Genomic DNA, 26,642 nt, shown 5'->3' with positions numbered 1-26,642 from the left:
GTCTCGGTGGTGAACATCGTTATTAGTTTGTAGGAGATAGAACAGATTATGGACAGCAGAACCTGAATCAATGAAATGTCTTCCATCCTTGAGATGAATTGAGGGCTGAGTTTATTTGCCTTGACCGTATTTTACTGACCCTCTCCATACTCTAGGACCATTTTCACAGTACTCCACACAGTACACAGAGGGAGGCTTTAGTATTCTGTAGCAGTCTTATGTGCAGACTTGGTTAGTGGGTCCTGCAGGCTGCCATTAGGTGAAATAATTCTCACTCAGCTTTTATTTCTTCTGTGTGTTCAATGTGTTGCCTGCATTATAAGCAAAGTTTCTGTTCTGTTAAGAGCCTGTATGTTCTCAGTCAGTGGCAGAATTAATCAAATGTGATAGTGGTGTTGGTGATCTTTGTTCTTCTGCAGTTTTTACTTTCTTGCCATAGTGATCTTCTGTGCTTGCTTTTTAATAAAAAGAAGTACATTCTAGTGTTTTACATGAGTCAGTGTTCTTATTTTTTTCCAGGAGTTCTGAAAAGAATGGACTGGCTATTAGATCTGATGGGCTACATAAGAAATGTAGCATACAAGTCAACACCCGTACAAAATGTTGATCTGAAAGAGGTAATGCTGTGAAAATAATTTGCAGCAAGAAAAGAAGGAGGTTCTGATATATTTCACTTTTTTCCTTAGTAATAAATATTTTTTATATTTTAGAAGATTGTGATCTTACCTCCACAGAGAAAATCTTAACAATTTTTGTGAATGAATGTGTATTAAAAACTCTTTACTTTAAAATAACCTTTATATTTAAGTTATGATAGAACTTTAAAGCAACTAAAGGAAATAATTTCTTCAAATTTACTGTGTTTAGAACAATTGAAGGAAATTTTGAATTCACTCGTGGAACTGTCTGGGCAGGTCAGAACTGTGTAGCTGCTGGCTCTGAGAGGGCTTGGACAGTTTTAGAGAAATAATGTTGTTCAGCTATTTAGGTCTTCTGTTTGAGGACATAAAATAAGCTGCTGCTTAGATCAGAAAGCCATCAATTACACTGCTGCAATGTTTCCCAACCATTTATAGCACCATAAGGGTGACCATCTCTGATTTCCCTCAACAGTCAGGTTGCTGTGAAAAAGTTACTTCCCCATTTTAAATGAATTGTGGATCAGCTTTAATCTAAAAGATTATTTTAGAAGAGTGTGATGTTACTTTCCTTAGTACTAGACATTTCAGTTTGAATTTAGAAAGGGGCTTATGCTGCTTCAAAGCACAGAAGGATATTAAGAATTTTTAGTTCTTGCATTTCGAGTTTTAGCTGAATTTTTAGATGTTTGTTTTTAAGAGCAAGTCGCCATCTGGATTTTGGTCTTGGGTTTTTGATAGGTTTCTTTTTTGGATGAGTTTTTTTGTTTGGTTTTTTGGTGGAGTTTTTCTCCTTCTGCATTATTCATTTAATGTGCATTTTTGCCTTTTTCTCGTTTAGTGCACAGATTTCCTCCTGTGGCTGTTTGCAGCTTCTGTGGTGGTCTGGGCTGACCATGGCGCACCATTACTTCTTGGCCTCAGTGCTGACTGGTCACTGTGGAAACACCACATGGCGTTACCAGACTTACCTGAGGAACACATTGGCGAGCACCTGACTGACAAATTTGCTGTGCAAGAAACTCTCACTCTCCTTCCAAGCAGCCTTTCCCTTTTGCTGGCTAAAGAACCGTGGAAAGAACAAACACAGAAGGTAATTTGCATGTAGTGGTAAGCACTTTACAGGAGTCAGAAAGTGCCCCATTTTTAGTAGTCAACTTGGGTCTTTAAGACCCAAGCTGACTACTTGGGGCTATACTTCGGTAGAGCAGTTATCTCCTCTATATTTTACTGCATCTCAGTTGTGATGTCACTTTATTTTTAATCAGATATGAAAGTAGTTTCTCAAGTAAAATTGGAAAGTTGCAAAAAACCCACAAATTCCAAAGCTGGGAGTCAAACTCTTGAGAAAGTACAACTGGGAGAAGAGTTGGGAGCTGCTAGTAGCAAGTCAGTGTTTTAAAAACTGAAAGAAAGATCCTCTGCAGTTGGACACACCACACTGTAAATTCAGAGCAATCAAAGATCTTCCGTACAGCTTGTAATGTGTGTCATTTATTTTGAAGTATGAGTTGAAAATAAATGTGGAAAATTGCCTAATTTGACTAATCTACTGTGCATTGCATGTAATTGTTATATGTGGAAGTACTGCTATTAATCTGTAGATTAATAGTTGGCTGTTTTGTGCAAACTGGAATCTGTTGAGAACTAGTTTCTCTGAGCATGCTCGTGTGCTCAGAGTTACCACTGAAATCAGAATTCAGAATGTGGAAGGAATGTAGGGGTGAGCTGTTAGTACGCAAGTGCCTAATTAGGTTTTAAGGAAGAATGTGAGGCCTTGCCCTGAAAATCATCCTTATGAGTTTGAAATACCATATTGTCATCCAGGCACCCTGCACTGCCAGAAAAAAATAACAAAAAATGAGGGAGGTCAAAAGAGGAACAAAGGCAATAAGAGTTCTGAAGGATTTGCAGTAAAACATTTGGACAAGAGACTGATAAGAAAGAATTATATTAATAGGTTAAAGGTATGAACAGGCAAGATGGAGGGAAGCTATTTAGTGTGCCGCCTTCTTGCAAAGAATTATTGCTGAGATAATGAGAAGGAACAAAGGGAGTTTCAGATCCAGCTGTGGGAAGAATTGTGCTGACAGGGAGATGTACTCTAGGGTGTTTTGTTTACTTTGGGCAGAAGCTTCTCTGGCCATTGCCTCTGATTAGATAACTGAATTTAGCAGAAATCAAATGTTGTCTGTCAAACTGAAAAGAGTTTGTCGTGTTCTGATACAGGGGCTCTTTTAATTCAGATTTTTCTTCATATTTCAATCTTCAGTTTATTGACTGGCTGATCAATATGATGGAATGTCCTAAGGAAGCATTATCAAAATCTTCCATGGACCTACTGAAAGGTAATATATTTTTAATTGGGTCCTCATTTTTCCATAACTGTCAGTACAGATCAAAATACAGTTGTTGTAAGGAGTGAGATTTTGTCTTTGAGGACACTTTCACAGGTAAGTTGACATTCTTGTCTGTAACACGTTTATTTGTTGTCTCATCTGCAGATGCTTATGATATAGCACTTAGGGCCCAAAGGACGTAGAGGTACATCTAGTGTACAAGCTTATTTCATTGATAGATCTCTCTGTTGTTTTTGAAGTTAGCCTTAAAAATAAAATGCAACATACTATTGGGAAATCCTCCAGTACCAAAATACAAATTGCATAACTTAGGTGCAACTGAAGACTGCACTGTGTGGAAGGGATAGGAGGTGGACTAGGACAGCCTAGTAAAGTGGTCTGATAAAAAAGGAAAGAGAAATGAGGGTTGCTGAAAATATATATGAAAAGAAAGTTGGAAAGTAGACAGTATGTTGAATTATGGTAGGAGTTGTAGTCCCAGCATATATCCCATTGCTTACTTACATATGCAGGATCTGTGCAAGTCGTTTTAAGAGGACACCACAAGTATTCTCAAGTGAAGTAAGTGCACTTGTGCACTTCCTTTGGACCACCTGATTTGTTGGACCTAAACAACGCTTCTTGAAATCCATTTATAAGTTATTTGCATTATTAGGATAATTAGCCTTGTTTTGAGGTCTGCAGTCTTTAGTCACACTCTGATAAATGCCCCTGTAGTGTCTGCTAATCTCCGCCAGAAGCAATGCTAAGGGCTGTTGTAGAACCTCCTCTGTGTAACAGAGAGTTCTGATATTCACAGTATATTCTGAGTATTCCCTGATGGAGGTAAATCACTGTTCCCCTTGAGCTTTTCCATTTATTTTTCTTTTTACATACTAGAACGTTAAAGTTCCATCTGAATAACTAGACTGTGACTAGTTTGGTTACGGGATTTTGTCTAAAAGCATGATCCTTTCAAACTGAGTTAAGGAATCAGTGAGTTGCATTTCCTATCAGTGAATTATGCAGAGGATTTAAGACTTTGTGCTTCTGTTGTTCCCACTGCCTTCTATGTCTGGGCTCATTGAATTTCAACTTTCTGCAATAATGGTTGATCTGTATGCCTAAGTGATAGACTAATTAGAAGATGATGTGATATGATTTCAGTAGGAGACATGCCACAAAGCAGAGGAAGGGCTGGGTACATCACCACAAGTGAAAGAGTTATGAAAAGAGTCAGTAAAAGGAGAACTAAACCTATATGTGTTAGTAAAATTACTGGGAAGAATATTCTCACATCCTTTCCTTTGGACTGTACACCTTAATGTAATTTGTCCCTGTCTTCACAGTTACACTTCTGGCCTTGAGATCTCTTGCAGAGTTCAAGAAGAAAGCTGTGTGGACTAAAGCTTATGGGTGGTAGCTGCACACCGTACCTTATCCAATGAAGAAAACTGTCCATACTTGAAAACATAATATTATTACTCAGGCATCAAGAAGCTGTATTTCAAAGAGGTTTCCTATCACAAAGTTTGTAATTGGGTTTGGGGGTTTTTTTACCCTTTTGCCTTATCACAGATATTCCTAAGATGTAAAACAGTATTTTATCTTTAACTGATGTGTTATTGTTTTGCAAATGTGCTGAATCTAAATGAGAAATATACATTCAGTTTCAATTGAGTTGTTTCAGTGACATCTGGGAACCTCAAAAGCTGCAGTGAGATATTTCTTTAATTCGTGGAAACTTTGAAGGAATGGCTGAAAATAAAATAAACTAGTAAAATTTGTTTGGATATAGCATATTTACTAAAGTATGTTTTAGTGTAACAGACTTTGAATGAGCATTATTTTAGCAATAACACAAAGTTCCTGTGCAGTAGTGACAACACATTATCACTATGTAGTGTGAGCAGGGTTTCTGAAAGGGGTGGCATGCATGTCAATTTTGCAATGGCTTTATAAAGATCGCTGAAATGAGTCAATGATCCTGATGACTTGTATCTGCAGCTCCAGGACAGCTGCAATTTTCTTTCCACTTCTAACTGTTTTTGTCTCCTTTACACTTCTTTGCACATAACGGGAGTTTTTCTCTGCCTCTAGGGAAAAGGGACAATACAGCAACTCTTTTCCACATTTATCATCTTAAATAGATTAGCCCCTGCTATTTTCCTTATTTAATACTTTTATCTTTCTAAAAGAATAGAGAATTTTTCCACTTTGCAATCTTGCCAAGACAGATCTTAAAAGAGCTTTTATATTTAGCAATCCTCCTTGCTGAAGTAGACAAAAATTAACTGAATATAATTGTTTGGGCACTGTTCCCTAGTGTCTTTCAAAACAGTACTGGTAAGAGCATTGTTGATTTTTTATCAGGTTGAAGGAAATGATATTGCCATACATCTAGAAGACACACCCTATTGGAGGAATTATCTTGTTTTCAGGACTGATAACATTTCCTCTGTAAAAGAAATTCTTGTCAGACTTGTCGGTCACTTTTCCCTGGAGGAGACAGAGAACAGACCTCATTGCAGTCTACAATTTCCTTGTGAGGGGAAGAGGAAGGGCAAGCACTGATCTCTTCTCTGTGGTGACCAGCAACAGGACCCGAGGGAATGGCCTGAAGCTGTGTCAGGGGACGTTTAGGTTGGATATTAGAAAAAGGTTCTTCCCCCAGAGGGTGGTTGGACAGGTGAACAGGCTCCCCAGGGCAATGGTCACAGCAGAAAACTTGACAGAGTTCAAGAAGCATTTGGACACTGCTCTCAGGGCACATGGTGTGACTCAGGATTGTCCTGTGCAGGTCCAGGAGCTGGACTTCGATGATCCTTGTGGCTTCCTTGCAACTCAGAATAGTCTATGATTCCATGACTCTTTGTAGGATTTTCTCATCCCATAAGGGTACTTTGTGAAGGCAGTGAGCTTCACACAGCAATTGGGCATTTCTTCCCTGATGGGGTGTGTGGAGGATTAATGCAGTTCTTGTTTGCCTTTCCAAAATAGTGGGTAATTAGTGGTAATTTTTTGTTGCATATGCAACTCTATACTGAGAAAACTATCTAAAGGTGCATGTGCAGAAGGATTCACTGAAAGTCCTTGTCACCAAGTCAGTATCTCAGTTCATGACATTTTCATTTATGTGCACTTCTAAGTAACTTCTAACAAAGCCAAATATGTCAAATTTTAATGGTGCCATCTCTAATGTACTGTTTCAAACTAACTTACATCTTTAATCATCTCAGTTTGCATGTGCATTAGCATTTTAATTCAGATGAAATTGTCTTTTTTAAAGGGACTTGCTGTGTGATGCCTCCTTGCTGTGTTTCAGTTTGCATAGCAGAGCAATATATAAACATCTGAATTAACTGAATTCCTACTGATGTATAGTAGAAAATGTAAGCCAAGGGATGGCATAGCATGGCTTGAGGGTGGCAATGCTAACAGAGCTGCAGACAGCACTGAGAATTTAGAATATCTGAAATGCTTCTACACCAACACACACGACACAAGAAATAAACAGGATGAACTGGAAGCCTTCGTCAGCTCCCAGAGCTATGATATCATTTGGATTAGTGCGACTTTGTAGACTGAGTCCCATGACCGGAGTGCTGGCATGCAGGGCTGCAGGCTGTTCGAGAGGGATAGGCAAGGCAGGCATGCCAAAGGAGTTTCATTTTAAGGCAGAGGTTTCACTGTACATTGCTTGCAGTTAGGGATAATGTGGTTGAAAGCCTCTGAGTGAGACACATGGAACTACAGGCCTGTTAGTCTAACCTCATTAGTGGGGAAAATTTACAGAGATCATACTGGTACTATTGAAAGGCATTTAAAGAACAGTACAACCATCAAGTACAGTCAACACGAGCTCACAGAGGGAAAGCCCTGCGTAACTCATCTGATACTCTTCTGTGATACAGTCACCCAGCGTGTGGGGCTTTTGATACTGTCCCTTACAACATCTGTCTGAACAGACTGTTCAACGGTGAGATGAGTGGGTTCATGGTGCACTGGTTAAAGAACGAAAGACCTGGTGAAAGGACAGAGCTCAGAGTTGTAGTGTGTGGGGCTGACAGTCACCAGCAGTGTTCCTCAGGATTCAATGTATTTATCCATGATCAGGAGGCATGAGTTGAATGCACCATTAGTACATTTGCTGGTAATACCAAATTTGAAACTTGCTGTTGACTGTTGAGGGACAAGAGGCCTTGCAGAAAGATGTGGATAGGCTGGAGTATTTGGCTATGATTAATGGCTTGAAATTTAACAAGTTAAAATCATGGATTCTGCATCTGGTACAGAGTAGTGCCTGATACAAGTCTAAACGGGTCAATGAGTGGCTGGAGAGCAGCCCTGCGTAGAGAGATCTGGGGGTGCTGGTATCTCAAGATACCAAGATTTAAATTCACAGAATCACTGAATTGTTGGAGTGGGAAGGGACCTCTGGAGGGCAACACACCTTTCCTCATTGGCTCCCCCACCACTTGCACTAAGAAATTATCTTCCAGTATCTGCAGGAACTTCCTGGACTGTGTCTGCCAAGCCACGTTGGACCTCCAGCAAATACAGGGTTGTTGAACATCCAGAGGAGAACCAGGGGATCTCAAGGCTACTTCCAGCTGCCCATAGTAAGCCTCAACAACTTCCTTGTCCTGATCAGGTGGTCTGTAGTAAACGCCCACAACAGTGTCACTCATTTTAGCTCTCAACTCATTGTCTCTCCCTGGGCAGAGCTTGATGCTCTTTCATGTAAAGACCAGCTCCACCACCTCACCTTGCTGACCTGGCCTTTCTAAAAGTACACAGGAATCCATGACAACATTCCAGTGGTGAGCTATCCCACCATGTCTCTATAATTGCAGTGGGATTATGGCTCTGTGACCACACAGAGATTTCCAGTTCCTGTTTATTCCCCATGCTCTGTGCATTTGTGTACAGGCACTTCAGGGAGGCAGTGGAGCATCCAGGCTCCCTAGGAGGGGTGTAAGAGGGTTCCCCATAGCCACACACACCCTTGATGTGGTTAGGCCTAGGACTCTCATCTTGAGGCAGCCAACATTGCCCTGGTTGGCATGGCCCACTCCCCAGGAGGAAGCAATGGCATGAGCATTGCCACTTTGGACCCCACCCACTGAGTCCTTCAGTTTAAAGCCCATCTCACCAAATTGGCCAGTCTGCTGCCAGAGCTTCTCTTGGTGTTCTTAGACAAGTGGATCCCATCCCTTCCTAACAGGCTACAATCATTGAAGTACAACTCACTGTCATAAAAGCCATTGTCTTAAACACTTTTTTGCCTGCCCAGTCCTGAGCTTTTCCAGGAACTTAGGTGAGGTATTGGAGCTGAAGTTACAGTGGCCTGTTCTGGTCACACATGGAAGGCTGACTGCCTCGATCTCCCAACTGCCTGCCCCAAGTTACCAGTCTACCAGAAGGAGGTGAGGAAGTCTGTCATGAACTTCCTGCCTTTTTCATGCAGTTTAGGTTTGGGGGTCCTCTCCATAGTGAATTTTAAAGAATCCTTTTCCTATTCCGGCCTTTTAGCCAGCTATAAGACTCAAGACATAACTTTTTTTTTAGGATAAAACAATAAACATGGCTTAATCTGATATAGGTTTGACCTCAGCTGGCTTCCAGATGTCTGTTCAGCCCCATCTTCTCAACAGGACATTCATTCTCCCTCCTCCTCAACAGGACAGGGAGAAAATAGGATGAGAAAGTTCATGGGTCAAGATAAAGACACAGTGATCATTTACCATTCTCTGTCACAAAAACAGATTCAACTTGTGGAAGAAAAATTTATTGCCAATTAAAAATAGTATAGGATGGAAAGAAAAAAGGCAAAACTAAAATCACCTCTCCCCACTCCCTTCTTCATAGGCTCACTTTACTCCTTCATTCCTGCATCTTCTACCTCCTTCCTCCCCAGGTAGTACAAGGTGGGTAGGGCATGAGGGTTGCACTTAGTTGATAAACCTTAATCTCTGCTGCTTGTTTTCCTTCATACTGTTGCCCTGGTCCAGCCTGGGGTCCCTCCCATGGGATACAGTCCTTCATGGTTTCTTCTCACAAGCTGCAGCTTTTCAAGCATTGGTCTAGCATAGATCCTTTCCATGGGGTACAGTCCATTAGGAAAAAGCTGCTTCAGTGTGGGTCCCTAATGGGCCACAGTTCCTACTTTGCTTGTGTGGGCTCTCCATGGCCTGCAGCTTCCCTCAGGGCACAGCCACCTGCTCCAGCCTGGGACCCTCCACAGGCTGCCATGTGGATATTGTCTGGTGTGTTTTTCTCCATGGGTTGCAGAGGGACAAGCTGATCCACCATGGCCCACAGGGGAATCTGCCGCAGTGCCTAAAGTAGCTCTTCTTCTCCACTGACCTTGGTGTCTACAGAGCTGTTTCTCTTACATTGTTCTTACTCTTCTTTCTCACAGCTGCTGCGTGACATTTCTTAGCTTTTCTTAAGTTTTCAGAGAGATGCCATGCCATCGTCTTTGCTGTTTGGCTCAGCAGTGTCCTGCGGCACCTCAGTTTTGGAACTGGTTGGAACCAGCTGTTTCTGACACAGGGGAAGCCTATGGCTTCTTGTGGAAGCTGTTCCTGCACCTTCTCCATTGCCAAAGCCTTGACATGTAAACCCAGTACAATATCATATGTCATGTTTTCTCCTATAGGGTTAACTCCAGGCAGCTTGGTGACAAACATGTTAGATTGAATTTCCAGGGGAAAAATGTTCATGTTTCAACTTTAGCAAGTTATATAGGTTTGATGTGGACTTACTCTGGCTGTCTTCAAAACAGTCATCTTACTCAGCTGCTCTATATGTTTCTTCACAATGTTCATACTCGAATCAGTTTGGGTCAGACAGAAGCCCAAAGTACTCCCATTTATCTACTAAGTTCCAAATTTCTGTTTGCAGTGCTTTGAAAAGAAATAATCCCAGGTTGATGCTAAACTATTCTATTGTGTGATATTGTTGCTTGTGGTCTGCAAATGCTCGGTGGTCACAACAGTCTGCAGGCATTGTCTGCCAAATGTATTAAATAAATAAAAATTCTAGGAGGTGACCTTTCGTAACAAATTAATTTAGCTTCACTGTTTCCTTACATAACGTCTTAGGCCGCATGGTTTAAAAAGTCATACAGGCAAAAGCCTCTTCATAGTGTAATAGTGTTTACTTTCCCTTTAAATATTATCATCTCTCCTACTCCTATTACCTTGCCTCCCTTCCCACAGTTTTCAGTCAGCTAAAAAAAAAAAAAATACCCTCACTTTTCTCCCCCACAGGCTTGAATTGAAATGTAGGTGAAAATCAATACGGATGAAACATCAGAAAAGCTCCTGCCAGCCTCTAAGGAATTATTTGGCTATTTTTGCCTGTACAGTCCACTGGGTATAGCTGTTTATATTCCTTATTCCCAGCCTTTGAAAAGCCTGTGTTCTAGTTGCATTCTCACACATTATCCTACAGAAGTATGAGGAGCAAATACAATTGTGTAAAATGGCTAGAATTTTGCACATGGCTTTTGATAGTCATTCAGTTCCCTTTGAAGAACAACATATATTTGACCTGACTACATCACACTTCTTTTGCACGCATCTGTCTGCTGTTCAGCATGGAAGAAAGTCATTGTGGGGGAAGAGAGAGACATGCCAAACACATGATTTTAAGTGTTTCTTTCTGACCTTTAAACATCCCCTTGAATATATAGGAGATGAGTCCCTTAACACTTCCTTTTCTGATTTAGCTGCATTTTCCGGACTCTTCTTTTGATAACTGAAGGATGAGGCGAGAATGTGGGGGATCCTTAGTGAATGCCTGGGCTAACCAGCATGTCAGTCTCATAGGTTGCAAAGGTTCTGACTTCTACCCCTTGAGAGATTCCAGTTCTAGCCAATTTAGTATTTATATGTGAGGCACATACATGTTGGCCTAGTATAAAGTAATCTTATAGATTAAATGATATTGTCATTTCAGAATATCTGTATAGAATGAGATAAGAATTAACACCAAAATGAGGGTGTGACTGTGATTTGTGGCACTCCTAAATTTTTTAAGAATTCTATAACATATATTAGAAAAAATATATTAATTTTAAAATCTCTGGACACTTGAAGTCAAAACTTTCAGAAGTTGCTCCATTTCTGAGGTGCATTCAAGAGATCTGCCTTTTCTGAAAATTCTACACAGCCAGAAAATGTTCATGTGAAGAAGAGTTTTTCATTGAGATATCTTTGTCCACTTTGTTTTTAATTATGACATGTAGCAATACACTAGGAATGTATTTTTTCCTTCCAAACAAAATATCAACTTAACTTCTTTTATTTTTGATGTTGCCTGTCCCTAGGTGTGCCATTCTCTCATGGAAGAGGTTCTGGATGACAAAGCACATGCCTGAATCAAAACACAAAATGGTGTTAGAACAAGGGAGTAGAATTCAAACTGTCTTCAATTAGTTTAGAAGGAACAATAAGAGCATTTATCTGGCAACCTTGCACAGTTCCTTCCATGTACTTAGGATCAGAACACTACATCATAAGGATGAGATCCTTCAAATTCATGTTAAAGCCGATGACAGAACAAAGACTTCTGTATGATGCAGCTAAATCCAGCAGAAATTTTTCGAAAGTATTTTGGTGAAAAGGAGAAGGGATCTATTTACATGCAGGTTTTGGAGTGGCCTTGTTTTTTCATCCCTTTGAATAATCAAGCTGTAAAAGTCTTAATTTCGATAAAACTTCTCATCCCAGCTAGGAGTTATGAGTGAGGAAGAGTTGCACAGAACCAGAGTATGATCAAATGGGAATTGATTTTTTTTTTAAAAAAGCAAACAAAAAAGCAAGTTTCACTAAATAGCTGTAAGGCTGGGATCACGGAAACAATTTTTATTGGTTTGTATTTTTATGCACGATACATGGTATCTTGCAGATTTAACTGTTTGTATTTGAAAGATACTGGAAATCAAAACAGGTAGTGATACACTTCCCTGCAGTGGTCTGCAGGAGATGTGGCAGAGAGAGTTAGAATTTGTGAAAGGCCTGGTACTGATTTGATTTTTTCTTGCCATAGGCATCCCAGTTGTGTTGATATCCAGTTTTCTGGAAGATGAGATACTTACCTGTAAAGAGCACTAGCAGGTACATTTTCAGAACATACGGGAAGTAGATTGAGACGGTGAATGGAAATGGTAGCTTGATGGAGTATGTGCCAAAGGATTCAAAATAAGGCAGTGATACACAAATTGCAAATCCTGTAAAAACATGGTGAATCCTTAGTCTAAAAGAAGCAGAAGATCATCAAAAAGCTTAATGTACAAGTCAGTTACCTTTTGTATTTTATATACTGATACATATACATATGCATTCGTATGCATATGCACATTTTCTCCTTGAGTTCAGTTTTGTAGGTTTGGGGTGCTGATTGCTGTTAATACTAGAATTAATAAATATATCTTATTCATTAACGAGTTCTGTCAGAAACAAGTGTTTTCAGTGTGTTCTCAGTGGGTAGAGTTCTTGGTGTAACTATGATACTGCCCTGAGCCAGTAAGGTCAGCCTCAGCAGGGAAGAAGCTTTGTAAGTTGCTGTCTAATATGGTGAGTCTGGAAGGGAGGAATCCCTATGTCATTTATGAGAATATTTTCTGCTTTACTCAGAAAAAAAAGAACATTTTCCTATATTTTTAAAAACTGAAACAAAACCAAGCCAACAAAAACCCACCAAAACCTACCAGACACACAACCCCCAAAACCCAGAGAGTCCATATTAAAGAAAAAGTAACAGAAAAAAGAGACACAGGTGGCATACAGGTTAGTATGAAGGTACATGAACATTTCTGACAACTTTGGCAGCGCATGAGGAACTATGTTAAACACAAATGGCAGTTGAAGTGATCACATTTTTTTGAAGAATATTAAGGAAGCAAGTGGTTGATACCCCTTCCCACCTCCTTACCTTTAGCCAGAACTGAAAGGGGATAGAGTGGGATGCACAGTGAGAAGTTGAGCCATGTTAGTGGTAGGTAGTATATGCCCATCCTTGCCAACATGTTGTAAGTGTACCTGCAATAAGAGGAAAGCAGATGAGCTCAGAGGAAATTATGATGTCTTTAGAATAAAGTTACACTACTGGAAAATTCAAAGGAATTGCAGAAGAACTTGGAGCTGTCTGAGTAAATTTCAGAGCGGCAACCGTTTTCATTCAGGCTCCAATGCCTGAAAGCAGGTGGTTCATTTTTTTCAGCAGGGTGGTGCTACCCTAGAGCAGGCAGACGGCAGTAAAGCCCTCCAGACAGACAGCTCAGTCAGAGACCAGCATGATTTCATACTGGTCCAACAGAAAATGGATTTCAGATGGGGGTGTTGCAACTGAGAGGGGCAGGCAGAATATGACTGTTGCTTGGGACCAAGAAAATTCTGATTTATGACTGCTGAGTCACTGCTGTTTATGACTGAGCTGAATCACTGCTGGAGAAGGTTAAACAAGAAGGCAATTTCAGGTACTTAACCTTCTGTAGTACATGTCCCCCTCTCCTGGACCTCAGAAGGGGTAGTAGGTCCAAAAAAAGCGTTTGCTCACCAGTGCATTGCAGCATTTTGTTCTTATGTGGTTTTTACTGTTGCTCACTGGGAGACCAGAATGCCTAGGACTTCACTCTCCAAAGGTGACCTAATCTTGGTGTGATCTTAAAAGCGGTACAGCAGCTTTCCAAACACTGGAGAAACAGGTCTGGTTGCATTTTTGGTCAGCTGAAAGACTTTTTGCACTGTGGCCTTCCTAGAGATACTACCCAAGACTTTCTGACAGATGAAACTAGTGTTAAACAAACTTCCTGTATTCCCTTCTTATTGATTAATTTGATTAATTTTGCATCACACCTGGACTGTAGAAGAGTGTGAGAGGCTGAAAATGTACCATTGTCTCTCAAGGTTGCCCTCTGCAACCTCAGGATTATCTCCATTTTTTATTATTGTTGCTTTTAAGGCTGAATCTCAACCCAATACAAAAAGGAAACAGCTACTCCTTCTCTACACAATTCCATGGGCTGTTGATGGTATAAGAAGGAAAGACTAGTTATAGAAAACCTTGCAGAATTTGCTCTCAGTATATCACTAGCCATGATGCATAACAAATAGTCCTTCAGGGAAATTAATATCCCTGAAAGTTTATGTGGAAAAACTTGTAGTATTTCAAGAGTAGTTGGCTAAGGGATGGGATAGATCCTTATGCACTTCTAGACATGAACATTTCCTTGAGATATTAGGACGTGGCACAGGTGCTGTAAAGTAAATCAGGTAAGAATTCTAAAATTGTATGAGTTGTACTATGGTTTATTTGAATTGGTCATTTGCTGCTGTAGACCACAGTAGCTTTCCTGTTAAACAACTGCTGTTACTGCTGTGGTGCTTAACTCTGTTCTTTAGCAAGGGTAGAAAATAATGATGCATCAATAGGACTATTATGCACTGACAGAACTTTACAGCCAATATTGTTTATACTTTTGGCATTTCTCCAGCTGCACTGAACCCTTTCATTTCAGATTAGGTTCCACTGTTTTAGCTTTACAAACTTCAAAAAGAAATGGGATGGAACTATAAACAAAATAATTAATACAAGTAGTAGCCTATTAACATATGCAGTTCAAAATACTCTGAAGCTGACTTAAAATCTTTATCTTTTCTGTCTGACACTTTCCTGTTTCAGATCTCTTTTATAACGTTTCCTTTGCTGCCAAAGTCCATATTCTTCAGTTAGTCTGCTAAGCAATATATTTAAATTAGCAGAAAAAAAAAGATTTCACTTCATTACATAGGTTGCTGTGAGAGCTGTGTCTTCTTAAAATGCTTCTTAATTCCGTATGTACCTGCTCTAAGTCTACAGACTGAGGTGCATAGAGACTTACATTACATGTGAGAAATGTTTGTTGTTCTTGTGGTGTGATATATGCCCTACTACCAAAACTCTTAGTCTCCTGCAGCAGGAGCTCTTGGCTTTTTGGAAAGCACGGTGCAGTTAACCCAGAACAGTCTTTCTGCCTTCACAAGAAGTTCTGCTGGTGCTGCCTTACTGTGCTGTCAATCTTGGATTAAAGTGGATAAAAAAATAAAATAATAAAGCAACAGGATGGTAATGGCAACCAGGATGGTTTCAAGAATTCCTGCTCTCCAGAAGGTAGTTTTGATTTCCCTCTAAATTTTTGTTAAAAACATCAAAGCCTTTGAACTACAAATATTAATACTGTCTGCTAATGCATTCCTCTATCTTACGTCTGTAAGTTCCTTTGCCTCTTAACCATGTGGATTTTTGTAAAAGTCATTAAAAGTAACTTATAAGGCTCAAGCTTTTACTTAAAAATGGATATTATGCTTTGCCAATTTTGAAACAATTAAATGAGCCTTGCTGCACAATGGGGGTGGAGTTCTTCTGGCAAGAATAACCCATTTTCCCCTCATGGTTTTGATGTTGACTCCTTACCTGACCACATCTAATAAATTCCAAAGGAAAAATAAAACACACACGACATATTTCCCTTGAACTTCTTCCTGACTGTTGATCACGACAAATAAAACAATTATTCTCTCAGTGATCTGAAAAGAAAAGAAAACTTTGAATTCAGGTAGCACCTTCTGTAGCAGTTATTTCTGTGGCATTTTGGCGAAATAGGAGGCCACAAATGGATCCAGTTTTCTTTACACAAAATCAGCAGTGAATGTTTTGCTTCATAGCCTGCTTTTGTTCAAGGTCCTTCAGCAAAGGGAAGTGGGCACTACTGGCTGCAGCATCAAAGACCCGTTATGGTAAGTGTGGAAGTTTGCTTGCCAGCTGGGATGACTTGGGTTTGTACCCAAGGAAACCACGGAGGTCCTGGAAGCAAGGACTATTCCTGCTGCACCTAGGTACTTGGAGGGCTGGCAGGGATAAGCTTCTTTGCTTGTACGCTGTGTGGGAGGCAGTGGTATAGAGAAGGCCCTTCTTGGGAGGGTTGTATGCCAGAAAGTACTAATCTTACACTCCCAGATCTGTTTTTCATATCTTGGAGATCTGTGTTGCAAGGAATCTCTTTCATGTAAGATTTGCAGAAAGAAGGAGGAAAAGTAGAATTCCTTATCTTTCTTTCCATCTTATTCTTGGTTAGGGGAAGTGGGTTTAAGCTTGTCACTTACGTGAATGATTGCCACAATATTTATGTCCTAATATTTTTCTAGTGGTTGAACTTTATCCAACCCACAAATAAAAAGATAAAAGTGGATTAAACAGGCAGTGTCTCCAGCTTAAAATAAATACATCGGTAACATTAAAGCTCAAGAAATTAAAAACAAGTGTGTCTTTTTGCAGCTTTCCTGACAACTTTTCTAACAGTATCCATGCCCTGTCCTATAAAGTAAATGTATCAGTACTGCCAAGAGTTGTTTGTCAAGCTGTCCCAGAACAGTAACAATTCACTCTGATTTACACTCTATTTGAAACTGTTGAAGTAGAAAACATGCACCTAAGCAGTTGGTATGAATCGATATAGCTTCACTGGGCTGGGTTTTTTACCCAATGCCATGTCTTCCATAAGGTACGTTAGTTGTAATGATTTCACAAGTTGAGATGTCAAGTCAGTTAAAAGTTACAAAATGAAAGTGGATTACCAAGGTTGTTTTTATAAGTGCTGTTATTCTGCACTGGTTTCCCCTTATTCCTACCTTAAACGAAGTAAGAATTTTGCCTCTCAGCAAGTTTGTGTTGTAGTTTTGCAATATAATATTTAAGGGTTCCTGCATGGACAATTCTAACCACAAACTCTCTTTTTTCACAAACCACACCTGTCAGATAAAGCAGCCTCACTTCACTATTCAGCAAAATACGTGGAGCAATTTTTTGTACAGAAATAGAGCATGTGTGTCCCCCAGGGATCTGGTTCCTCATCTTGCAAAGCACTGAGGGGCCACAACAGCTAAAAATGGTTTTCCTGCTTCTCACCCTCCTCTGTCATCTGTGCTGCTGATCCCATAGGTTCCAAACTGAGGAACTGATTTTTAAAAAGGTCAGATTTTGGCAGACTTTTGTACAGATGGGTCAGGAAACAGAAAGTGAGAGCTAACATGTCCTGTGTTTGTGCACTGATGCTGAGGAACATGGCAGAAATATGGGGGAACTGGAATTATTGATGCAGATCTGAAACCAGATAGAAGAGAGATACAAGAAACATGGCAGGGCAACCATCATCATAAGGAAATCAAAACAAAGGTAAAAGCTCGGTGAGCACTGGGTGGGATTGTGTGCTGGAGAGAACAGATAAAATAGAATCTGAGTTAAAATTGTTAGATAAAGAGTGGTAAAGAATGCAGCATTGGTGGTATGGGCATTTTCTTACTGACTCTAAAATCAGACTGAGAGGTGTAGAGAGAGTTCTGCAATATTGTTAATACAAGAGCTGTTTCAGAGAATTGCCACAGGTAGTTGTCCTAGAGACCAAGGGGTTTATCACGATAATGAAAAGATGGACATATTTTGAGATGTCGGAAGATTGGAAGATTTGGAAGATTTTCCAAATGGTCGCTCCTTTTTCAGGAAGCAGCTGGGTGGAAATGTGCTAGAAAACAGCATGGGATAAATGATCAGGATCTGGTCCCATTTTAGTGAGAGAAAGGAAGGTAGTTACCATTTCAAACTCCAGTTTGAAACTTCAGTTTCAAACAGATTTATGCTGGCCAATGAGACAGAGTGACTATAGAGACCCACAATTCAGCCTTATAATCTGGAAGTGTAAGAAGCTGTGGATTTTCTTCTCTCCCCAGGATACAAGCAGAAACATGAGGCAGTGAGAACCACCTAGGTGGAGCTCAGCAGATTTCCTCCATCAGAGATTCAGACTGGGAAAGGGGAGCAATGGAGGCACTCAGCTTTACTAGTTACACATGATGGAACTCAGTAAGCAGACTGTAAAGTATGTTAAGCACCTGCAAGAGCAGGAAACTGGAGATAGCACTGCTCCCTGTGAGGTACTTTGTTCCTGTTAGACTGCAGTCTCATCTGGCAAGCAATGGGCTGCACAAAGCAGCCACCAGACACTGAAACTGGAAAGACGTGGCCTTGCTCTGGAGCACATCTGTGGGGCAGGACACAGAGCTGGCTGCTCAGGACAATTGTGATGTCCCCGTGAGGACAGACAGTGGCATCCTACCTCTTTTTCTGCATAAATCAGGAGGTTGCCTGCCTGCTTGCCTTTATTCTCTTTCCTTTCATAGCACTCCTAGCTTTAGGTAACCCACAAAAATCAAAGGTAAGTGCAGGGGTTAGTCAAAGGCTGGGGACATTTTCTGCAAGTGAAGAGGCAGGGTGCTACTTGGAGAAGAGTAGTACATGTTGATATTGTGCTTCTGGACACACATATCTGTATGCATTTATACATGGAGTCATGTACATATATAAATACACATATACACGCATAGATAAAATGCATGTGCTGCTGCTCAGCTGTGGATAATTTCCTGTGTGGATCATCTGTCCTTGCATGAATGAAAATATTCTCTGTTGCTACTCTCTTGCTTTAAAATAAAAAAAAAGCACAAAACTCTAAGTCCTATGTTTTCACATTCATAAAAAGGAAGTATGTGCTAACATATCACAAAGCATAAATACAATGTTTTCAGTTTTCATTTCTTCTTTGAAATCAAATTGGAATTACCTTCCTTTTCTGACACTGATCTCTCACAGGATACAGCAAGTTCCGTAGAGTGACATAATTTTCTGCAAGACAGTCTGAGTTTTTAATCAAGTAAGTGAAACAGAGCAAATTTGGCTAGAAAAAATAGCATATTCACTTCTGTTTTTTAATAACCATGACTATGCAGTTTCGTAGTCGGTACCTGAAACACTTACGTAGCTCTTCAATGTAGTGTATATTAAAAAAAAAAAAAAAAAAAAAAGTGAGAAAAGTGACACTAAATATTTAAAAATTAATGTTTTTATCACAAAGTCATAGTACATTGCTTTTGGTTTGGTAAATCAAATCCTGTTTGCACAGGGTGAAGAACTGCTGTTTGTTTCACAAAAATACCAGTCTTTTCTTAGACCTTTCCTCTCTCCTTGCTATGGTACCAGCCCTGTCAGCCTTTACTCCCTAGCCAGACTATCATATTTCATTATCTTCTGTTTTGGTGAGAACAATGACATGTGACATGTTCTCCTGCCCTCCTCCAGTTATTTATTAAGTTATAAATGCCCTGAGGAACATCCCTTTGCACCAGCTTTGTGACCATCCCCTGCCTCACTTTCCTCCAGCGCATCCATCACACAAGACTAATTTTTTCTTTCATGGTGTGAAGGCCTTGGCCTACCTTGCTCTTCTCAGGTCCTTGGGGGCCTGAGACTTTGTCCCTCAAGGAGTTTTTCCAGAAGACTCCTCCGAGTTTGTTTTTCCACTATCTGTATTGTGTGTCTCAAAGTGTTTTCCTTAAATGCTACTAAACCATGACAAATGCAATAATAGGCATAAACCTTTCACTGAAGGATGCATTTAAATCTTTCATTTGCTATAATGCCTACAGAAAACCTGCCACCACAGGGCCCTTTCATAGCTTGTTTTACTCAATGTTAATTTACACCTCCACCCATGTGACATTGCCTGAGCCAGCCGTTCTCTCATCCTAGCGATCACTGAAGGTGAGCTTCACTGTGGATGTGCGTATATATGTCTGTTATGAGGGATGCATACAGGGATATGTTTTAAGCTCAAAGTCAGAATAGGTGGTGGGAGCACAGAACCAGGCAGCCACTATCTAATTCTTGCACCTTTATCAGTGCCTGACTGTGCAGTAATCTAGTAGGCTGCAGCAAGGTAAACATCTCTTAACTAACTGTCCTTCCCTCACTCATTGTGGAAAATACACTGGTTCTTTCTTCCTAAGAGGCAGTGAAGAAAGTGTGACAAGGCATGTGGGAGCAGTGCTGGCACACAGCTGCTTAACCCACGCGCTCTCAGCAAAAGTGGGTAAGCCACGTGACAGCAGAGTCTCCACCAAAGAGCTTATACATCTTGTTTGGAGCATGAGACTGCTGCTAACATCAAGGGAAGAGAGTTGTTTGTGGTGAGAGTGCAGCTGGGGAAAGAACCAAGTAAGGATCCAAAACCATATTTGGTGTGACGTGAACACTGGGAGTCACACTGCTGTATCATTCCATGAGCTGCCTCTCCATGCTGCCCTGGAGAGCACTGCACAAACTGCACTGCCCAAGAAAGGTCACAGTTTTCTTGTTCAGAATATCCATTTCATGCTAATGTCATTTGTGGTGACAGAGAACAGTGCTTGTGCAGGCTTTCCGGATCTCTGCCTTCTGTAAGTCTGGCAAGGAAAGAAACACACTATGTCAGGGCTGGGGAATGTGTAAACTCTGCCAGGACAAGGCTTGTTTTAATGACTAAGAGCAGGCTGCTCTTCTTTCCAAGACATGTGAGATTTGTTACAGGTCACAGTAGATAGGAGACTTTTTTCTCCCCTAGATTAGTGTCAAAGCATATGAATTTAAGCAGGGAAAAGCAGTTATTTGCATTTTGCTGAATTTGCTACCATGCTTAGTGAGCAGTGTAGAGAACAGAGATCTGTAGTGGTCAATTAGTTATTTAGTTATTTAGACATTAGTTAATGAAGATTTGAAAAGAAGAACATCTTCACGCATGAATATATCATTTGACAAAAATGGGCTCTCCAGAAAATTAAAAACATAACTAACTACTCTTGGTCTTCTACCTTCTGACTGCTGAGAGCAGTGTAAGTTTCACCATTATTCAAATACTAAGGACTGGAAAGGTTGGAAGGTAAATTCAGGTCATCATTTTGCTTTTTCCAATGCATTAAGAAAAAATACCAAAACCTGAGATTAACACCCAAAAGGAAAAAAACAGTGTGGCAAGGAAAATGTCAGAGTATCATCTTACTTTCTGCTATAGCATGTGATCTTTTGGCTGGTTTTCTGCCTACAGTTGAACATATGACACACTAGGAGGGAAAAAGACCAGCCTGTTTAAACAGGGAACTTACTGGAAGTCAGGGAAAAAAAAGAGAGTTGATCACCTCTGGAAGGAAGGGAAGATAACTTGGGTACTACTGGGATGCCAGGAGGTTATGTAGGGAGAAAATTAGAAGGGCCAAGCCCCCCTGGAATTTAATTTGATGACTGCAATCGGCCACTGACCCACTTCTGCTAGTGGCCACTCATCTGGACATTTTCTGGGTCTGTGCTGTAGAGCAAACATACTCACTATTCACTTTCACTCAAAAAGAAACACGTTGACAGAACAGTTCTTTCCCAACCAGCCCAGTTCTGAGGAAGCAATTCCTGAAGTTGGCAAACTATCAGCAAACCAGGCTCCCTGAGGATGGCTGCAGGTGCAACATTCAGGATAGTTCGGCCTGGGCTTGTCCCCAGGGACAGCTATAGCTGATGTGTGTTGGTCATGAAAGGAGAGTCTTGAGGAACAAGCTTACCTGCAAAAACCTGGGGAGGAAACGGCTTTTGTCAATGCCGATGAGGATGTGCAGGATCTCCAATACAGATAACAGCTGGCAAAGGCGCATTACAAGTCCTATGGAGTAAAACGTGTCAGCCAGTGAATCTACAGACAAAATGGAGAGGAAGATTAGAGGATGGTTATACAGTAAAAGTCTGGAGCAACTACTGGGTTTGCTTTTACCCTATCATCACTGGAGATGACAAGAAATAAAGTTTACACAGTACCAAACTTCTGGGTAGCAGAAGCAAAGCTTCAGGGAGTGGAGGAGGCAATCCACTCTGAGTGTGTGTCTGACACAGAGGCAGGAAGCTGAGAAAACAATTAAATTCCCTATACTTAATGCGTGGGCAAACACTGTGCAGGATGTGTTGGTTTAGAGATACCGCTCTAGGGTATTTCTAAATAGGAGAAAATGTTGAGGAAATGCATGAGGAATTTCTAAACACTAGGACATGTTGAGTTCCTGCCTCTATATGCACTGCCTAAAACAACTAGTCCAGAAGGCAGGCATTTTATATGCCTAAAACTGTCCATTTTAAGTTATTTTAAATTTCCAGTCACTTGCTTTCTATTTTTGTCTTAACCCCAGGCAAGAGAAAGAGAAATATATTGTAATGTTTTTGGAGATAGAGAGTCATGTGCAATAACCACAAAGATATTCTCTCCTGGTGGCTTCAGTAAGATTAATATTTGCCATGATGACTGGACCTAGTCACATTTAGGTCTATGTCTAATTCAAATATTACTAGCATGCTGCTGAATATTAAAGCTCATTAGCAAAACAAGAGCTTCGTTCCCAGTGTGACAATGGAAAAGACAGGCACAAGTAATTTGTTCATTATTATCTTTCTGATTGAATTACACAGTCCCTGGTATTGGACATACACATATTCAGAATCTTAACTTGATATTTCTGTGTGTCTGTCACTGCCGCTTAAAATGTTTAAGGAAAATAGAGAAGGAACCTTACCTTTTCCAAATGTCATGAACCTGATGATCATATTTGTAAATATCCATGAGTGTCCACAGAATTGCATTAAGTCATACACAAACAGGTAGATGTTCATGGTAAAGCTGTGGAAAGTCAAAATAATAAACTATATGACCAACAATAACATTTTGCACCCTCTTTGGACATGTTAGTAAATCAAAGAAAAAGAGCTGAAATTGAGAACAACCCTGCCCAGAAAGACTTGGGGGTTCTGGTGGAGGAGAGGTAGGACATGACCCAGCAATGTGCTCTTGCAGCTCAGAAAGCCAAATGTGTCCTGGGCTGCATCCAAAGCAGCAAGGCCAGGGAGGGGATTCTGCCCCTCTGCTCTGCTCTGGTGAGACCCCACCTGCAGTGCTGCATCCAGCTCTGGGGTCCCCAGCACAGGAAGGACATGGACCTGTTGGAGAGAGTCCAGAGGAGGCCACCAAGTTGATCAGAGGGATGGAGCACCTCTCCTGCGAGGAAAGGCTGGGAGAACTGGGATTGTTCAGCCTGGAGAAGAGAAGGCTTCAGGATGACCTGATGGTGGCCTTCCAATATATGAAATGAACTCAACAAGATGGAGACTATTTACAAGAGCATGTAGTGACAGGACAAGGGAGAATGGCTTTAGACTGAAAGAGGGCAGGGTTAGATTAGATATTAAGAAGACAGTCTAATGTGAGGATGGTGAGGCATTGGCACAGGTTACCCAGAGAAGTTGTGGATGCCCCATCCCTGTCAGTGTTCAATGCCACGAGAAGGGTGAGGCTCTGAGCAACGTGGACCCATGGCAGGGGTGTTGGAACCAGATGAAGCTGAATGGAACTTAACAATTCTTAATGTCCCTTCCAAACCAAACCATTCCTTGAGTCTCTGATTCTATGAAATATAAACAGATCAGTGAAAACTGTGTGTGTCTCTCAGAGGCCCCAGAACAGAACTCTGTCTAACGCATCGAAGAGAAATTTGTGCCTCCAGATGAAGACGTGTCTAAACAAAGATTTTCCACTAACTTCTGGATTCAAGTTGTATTTAATAAACAAAATCTTCTCCTGTTGGAGAAGACTACATTTTGTAGCTATTCTAACCTAATTTTCGTGGTAATCTGACTTGTTGCAAAATTTCGTAGGCTCTGGATATACTTAATTTCCCATAAATGTATTTGCTTCTGACCTATTCTGAAATGAGAGGCTTGCCTGTCCTCCAGCTGCAAGACTAATTTTTGGGAAATCAACTTGTTAATTTCGTACTGGAATTTATGTGTTGGACCTATTAATTTCTTGCCCTAGTAAACAGTATTCTCTTTAAGTTGTGCCTTGATCCTGTGTGTTTGTGTGGTATGTCTCTGCCAACAAACTTCATTTCATTTATATCTGTACATTAATAAATGGACTAAATATCTCTGTTCAAAAATATCTAAATTTGATAAATGCCTGTACTTTATTCATAGCATTGGACCATAAGCTACAATATAGAGTTATTTAAATTGATCTAGATAAACTGATCTTCTAAATTTTTATTCTAAGTAAATCCCAGGGAAGTAATAAAAAGTGCTTGTCTTCCTATTTTCCACTTATGTAGGATGACAGCTATTCATATCTATAAGCACATTCACTCCTATAAGCACAAAAAGATTTGTGGGAATAAAATATCTCCCAAGAGACATCATTGTCTTTGATACTGTGAAAATAAGACAGAAGGACCCAAACAAAGGAATCTGTTCCATATATAACCTCCTTTTAGGAAAAGTAAGATACAACTGAATTGAACTAAAGTCCAGTGAGATCAATTAATATTGATCCAAATTCCATCTGTTTTATTACTGAATGACACTTTGTTCCATCTTGTGGTAAGAGAAAGTTGGGAAACTATATACTGTAAAAAGACAAAAAATTAAGAACATTGTTCTGTGTTAAGAAACAGCCTTATTGCTGGATGGATAGGAATTACTGTATGGAAGTTACAGGAACAGATATGAAAATCTTGAGTCTTTCCAGTCAGCAGCTCCACCACTCTCTTTGGTCTGATACTGCTGTGTGGGCTTCGCACTGGATGCAAGATGAGCATATGGTTTCTCTCTTCTGAAGTTTAGTTTGCTACATCTGTCTGTCATCCTCAGAGCCTGTCTTTCAGTGATTTGGGTGTATTTTCCAAAATCTTCCTGCACTGGCTGGCTAGAAAGCTGTTGTTTCTGCAGTTCTTAAGGTACTTAATCTTCACTAAACACAGAGTAACATTTGTAAATGCAGCCTCACATTAGTGTTTTGGCAATGTGGCAGCTGTTGCACGTTACAACACATCATCTTTAAAATGTACCAGTGACTGCTGAAATGTGTACAGATTGTTGACGTTTATGGAGAGTCCCATATTCCCCAAGGAGTGTAGAGATGTGGTGGCAGGCAGTGTGCTGGTGTTACACGGCAGACAGATCCCGGCCCCAGAGCTGCAAGCAGCACAGCTCCCTCCCTTGCTGATGCTCTCCACTGTGAAGAAACAGCCCTGATCTGAGAATGCATCACACTTTTTTCACCCTACTTTGTTAATCCCTGCACAAAAGGTACCTAAAACCAAACAAAAGCCTTTCACAGAAGTGAAGAAATCTGAAGAGACTGAAAGGTGATTTCAGTGTGATAAAAGGAAACTGAAATGCAACTTTTCACTGAGGTCCTTCTAATCCGAAGGCTGACCTCTTTGCCTAGAGAAACAGAAGCAGGCTGAAGATAACCCATTTGCCTGTCTCAACAGCACCGTGTCACAACACAAAATTCAGTCATCTGCTTCTATGTGAAAGGTCACTGGCAGAAGAGATGGTCTTTTTTTAGATTCCCAGCTCCCATCAGTTCACAGAAGGGATGATTCCACATTTCACTCACAGAACCTGCTTCTGCAGCACTGTTGCAGACAAAACACAGACTATCCATCAGGTAGTGCTTCAGTCCCTGAGCCTGCCCCAGACTTGCTGGCTAGTCTTCCAAACCTCACTTTGCCACCCTGGTGCCTCACCTCCTGCCACATTCCTCCCTTGGATTTGCTTTAAGGTGTTCAAGTTTCTTTCCTTTGAAGGCATTGGCATGTCACAGCACATTTCAGTACTCTTGCCTGCATTGGTATCAGGAGAAAGAAACAAACATGGGTCTTGCAGGAGATAGACCCAGAAGGCTGCACTTGCTGTCTGCTGTTTTAATTGTCAGTTTCACCTTGTTTACTGTGGATGATTTTATGCCAAATAGATTGAAATGCCAGGGATGCACTTATCTCATGTAATATCAACCTTGCTTAGCAGAAAACTTACCTGCTTTCTCTGTGGGCTCAAAACACAGAAAACTAGACAAAATGTAAGCAATGTCAGAACTAGCACCCACAGCAAAGATTTTATCATTTTAGTTGCAAAGCCTGGTGTATTTCCTCGGGCAGAAATTTCACAAAGTGTAGCTGTTGCATGCTATTATTTTTACCACAAAGGTCTTCGGTGTGTCTCTGTGGTAACTATCATCCAAGGCAAGCGTGGAGGTAGGTGCCCTCAGTGTCTGAAGGGTGGTCAGGAGCATGCTCTCCGTGAGCTAAGGTGACAGCACAGCCGAGGCACCCAGCTCAGGCCAGCCCTCGACCCATCTATGTGTCCCTTACAGGGTGCCAGCACGAAGGCCACACTCAGGTTGCTCTCAGGGCGTGTCCCACGCAGAGGGTCCCACCCAGGCCTGCGTGCACAGAGCACTTCCCTGCCCCTCAGGGCTCCTGTGCTCCGCTGCCTTTGCGTGTGCCTGTGCTGGTTGACCACACATGAGGAACCAGCCCTCGTGCTGAAACCAGAGAGCAATGTTCCTTTTTTTTTTTTTTTTCCCCACCAGGCAAGATCTGCTAGAAAATTCCCTCTGCTGACATGGTTTCCTTCTAAGTCACATTAAGTCATGTTGGTCTGAACTTCTGTGTCTTCCCCTTCCCACCCATGACAAGCTGCAAGCTCTGCAGTTCAGGAAGAAGAGAGCTGCTGAGTAGAGCTGTTGTACTTTTCTCCCACAGGCACATCCCACCCACTGTTTTTTTGCATTTGAGCAGTCTATGTCACCTGCACTCAAGAAGTATTACCTGTTGCAGGGGTCGGATTGCTGCTGCTGCTCCTGCGCTTTCTCCTTTTTCCTCTCTGCAGCTTCAACAGCTGTTTGTTAGGAGATCACCCCTCCTCTTTCCTCTTCCCCCAC

General features: G+C 41.0%; 2 protein-coding genes across 6 annotated transcripts in view; one reads left to right on the top strand and one right to left on the bottom strand.

Annotated features, from left to right (window-relative positions):
* The window catches only part of FOCAD (focadhesin), a 97,529-nt gene extending 92,759 nt beyond the window's left edge, over positions 1-4,770 (top strand). For 2 of the 3 annotated variants that reach the window (XM_042012686.1, XM_042012685.1), the window contains 4 exons: positions 520-617; positions 1,480-1,731; positions 2,911-2,986; positions 4,327-4,770. In XM_042012686.1, coding sequence (XP_041868620.1) covers positions 520-617; positions 1,480-1,731; positions 2,911-2,986; positions 4,327-4,400 — 500 coding nt within the window. In that variant the 3' untranslated portion in view covers positions 4,401-4,770. Of the gene's footprint in view, positions 1-519; positions 618-1,479; positions 1,732-2,910; positions 2,987-4,326 lie in introns of those variants that run through there. The other variant, XM_042012687.1, reaches the window with a different exon arrangement.
* A 3,946-nt stretch (positions 4,771-8,716) lies between these two features.
* HACD4 (3-hydroxyacyl-CoA dehydratase 4) lies at positions 8,717-26,642 on the bottom strand. Of its 3 annotated transcripts, XM_042012844.1 has the most exons (7): positions 26,530-26,638; positions 22,438-22,541; positions 21,442-21,569; positions 15,443-15,555; positions 12,923-13,029; positions 12,087-12,218; positions 8,717-11,362 (listed from the first exon to the last, which is right to left on the bottom strand). In XM_042012844.1, the coding sequence occupies exons 2-7, from the start codon at positions 22,532-22,534 to the stop codon at positions 11,280-11,282; spliced, it is 660 nt and encodes a 219-aa protein (XP_041868778.1). In that variant the 5' UTR covers positions 22,535-22,541; positions 26,530-26,638; the 3' UTR covers positions 8,717-11,279. The 3 variants fall into 3 exon arrangements, with proteins under 3 accessions (XP_041868778.1, XP_041868779.1, XP_041868777.1); XM_042012845.1 differs by lacking the exon at positions 8,717-11,362 and having other exon boundaries at positions 11,826-12,218; positions 21,442-21,539; positions 26,530-26,642; XM_042012843.1 differs by lacking the exon at positions 8,717-11,362 and having other exon boundaries at positions 11,826-12,218; positions 26,530-26,640.

The sequence above is a fragment of the Corvus kubaryi genome, unplaced genomic scaffold (assembly GCF_017639235.1).
Source record: "Corvus kubaryi isolate FWS band 111438036 unplaced genomic scaffold, C.kubaryi_AGA036_p1.0 split1-37296, whole genome shotgun sequence".
Classification (NCBI taxonomy): domain Eukaryota; kingdom Metazoa; phylum Chordata; class Aves; order Passeriformes; family Corvidae; genus Corvus; species Corvus kubaryi.
This window is presented reverse-complemented; position numbering and strand designations above follow the sequence as displayed.

What these genes read in the sequence shown, in the direction of transcription:
- HACD4 (XM_042012843.1), bottom strand. Translation starts at nt 22,534, where the DNA reads ATGAACATCTACCTGTTTGTGTATGACTTAATGCAATTCTGTGGACAC. An exon ending in TCCTCCCCAGGTTTTTGCAG is followed by an intron (nt 15,556 to 21,441) that starts GTAAGCTTGTTC and finishes TTTTCTTTTCAG; the next exon opens with ATCACTGAGAGAATAATTGT. An exon ending in CCTTTCAGTTCTGGCTAAAG is followed by an intron (nt 12,219 to 12,922) that starts GTAAGGAGGTGG and finishes ATGTTTTTACAG; the next exon opens with GATTTGCAATTTGTGTATCA.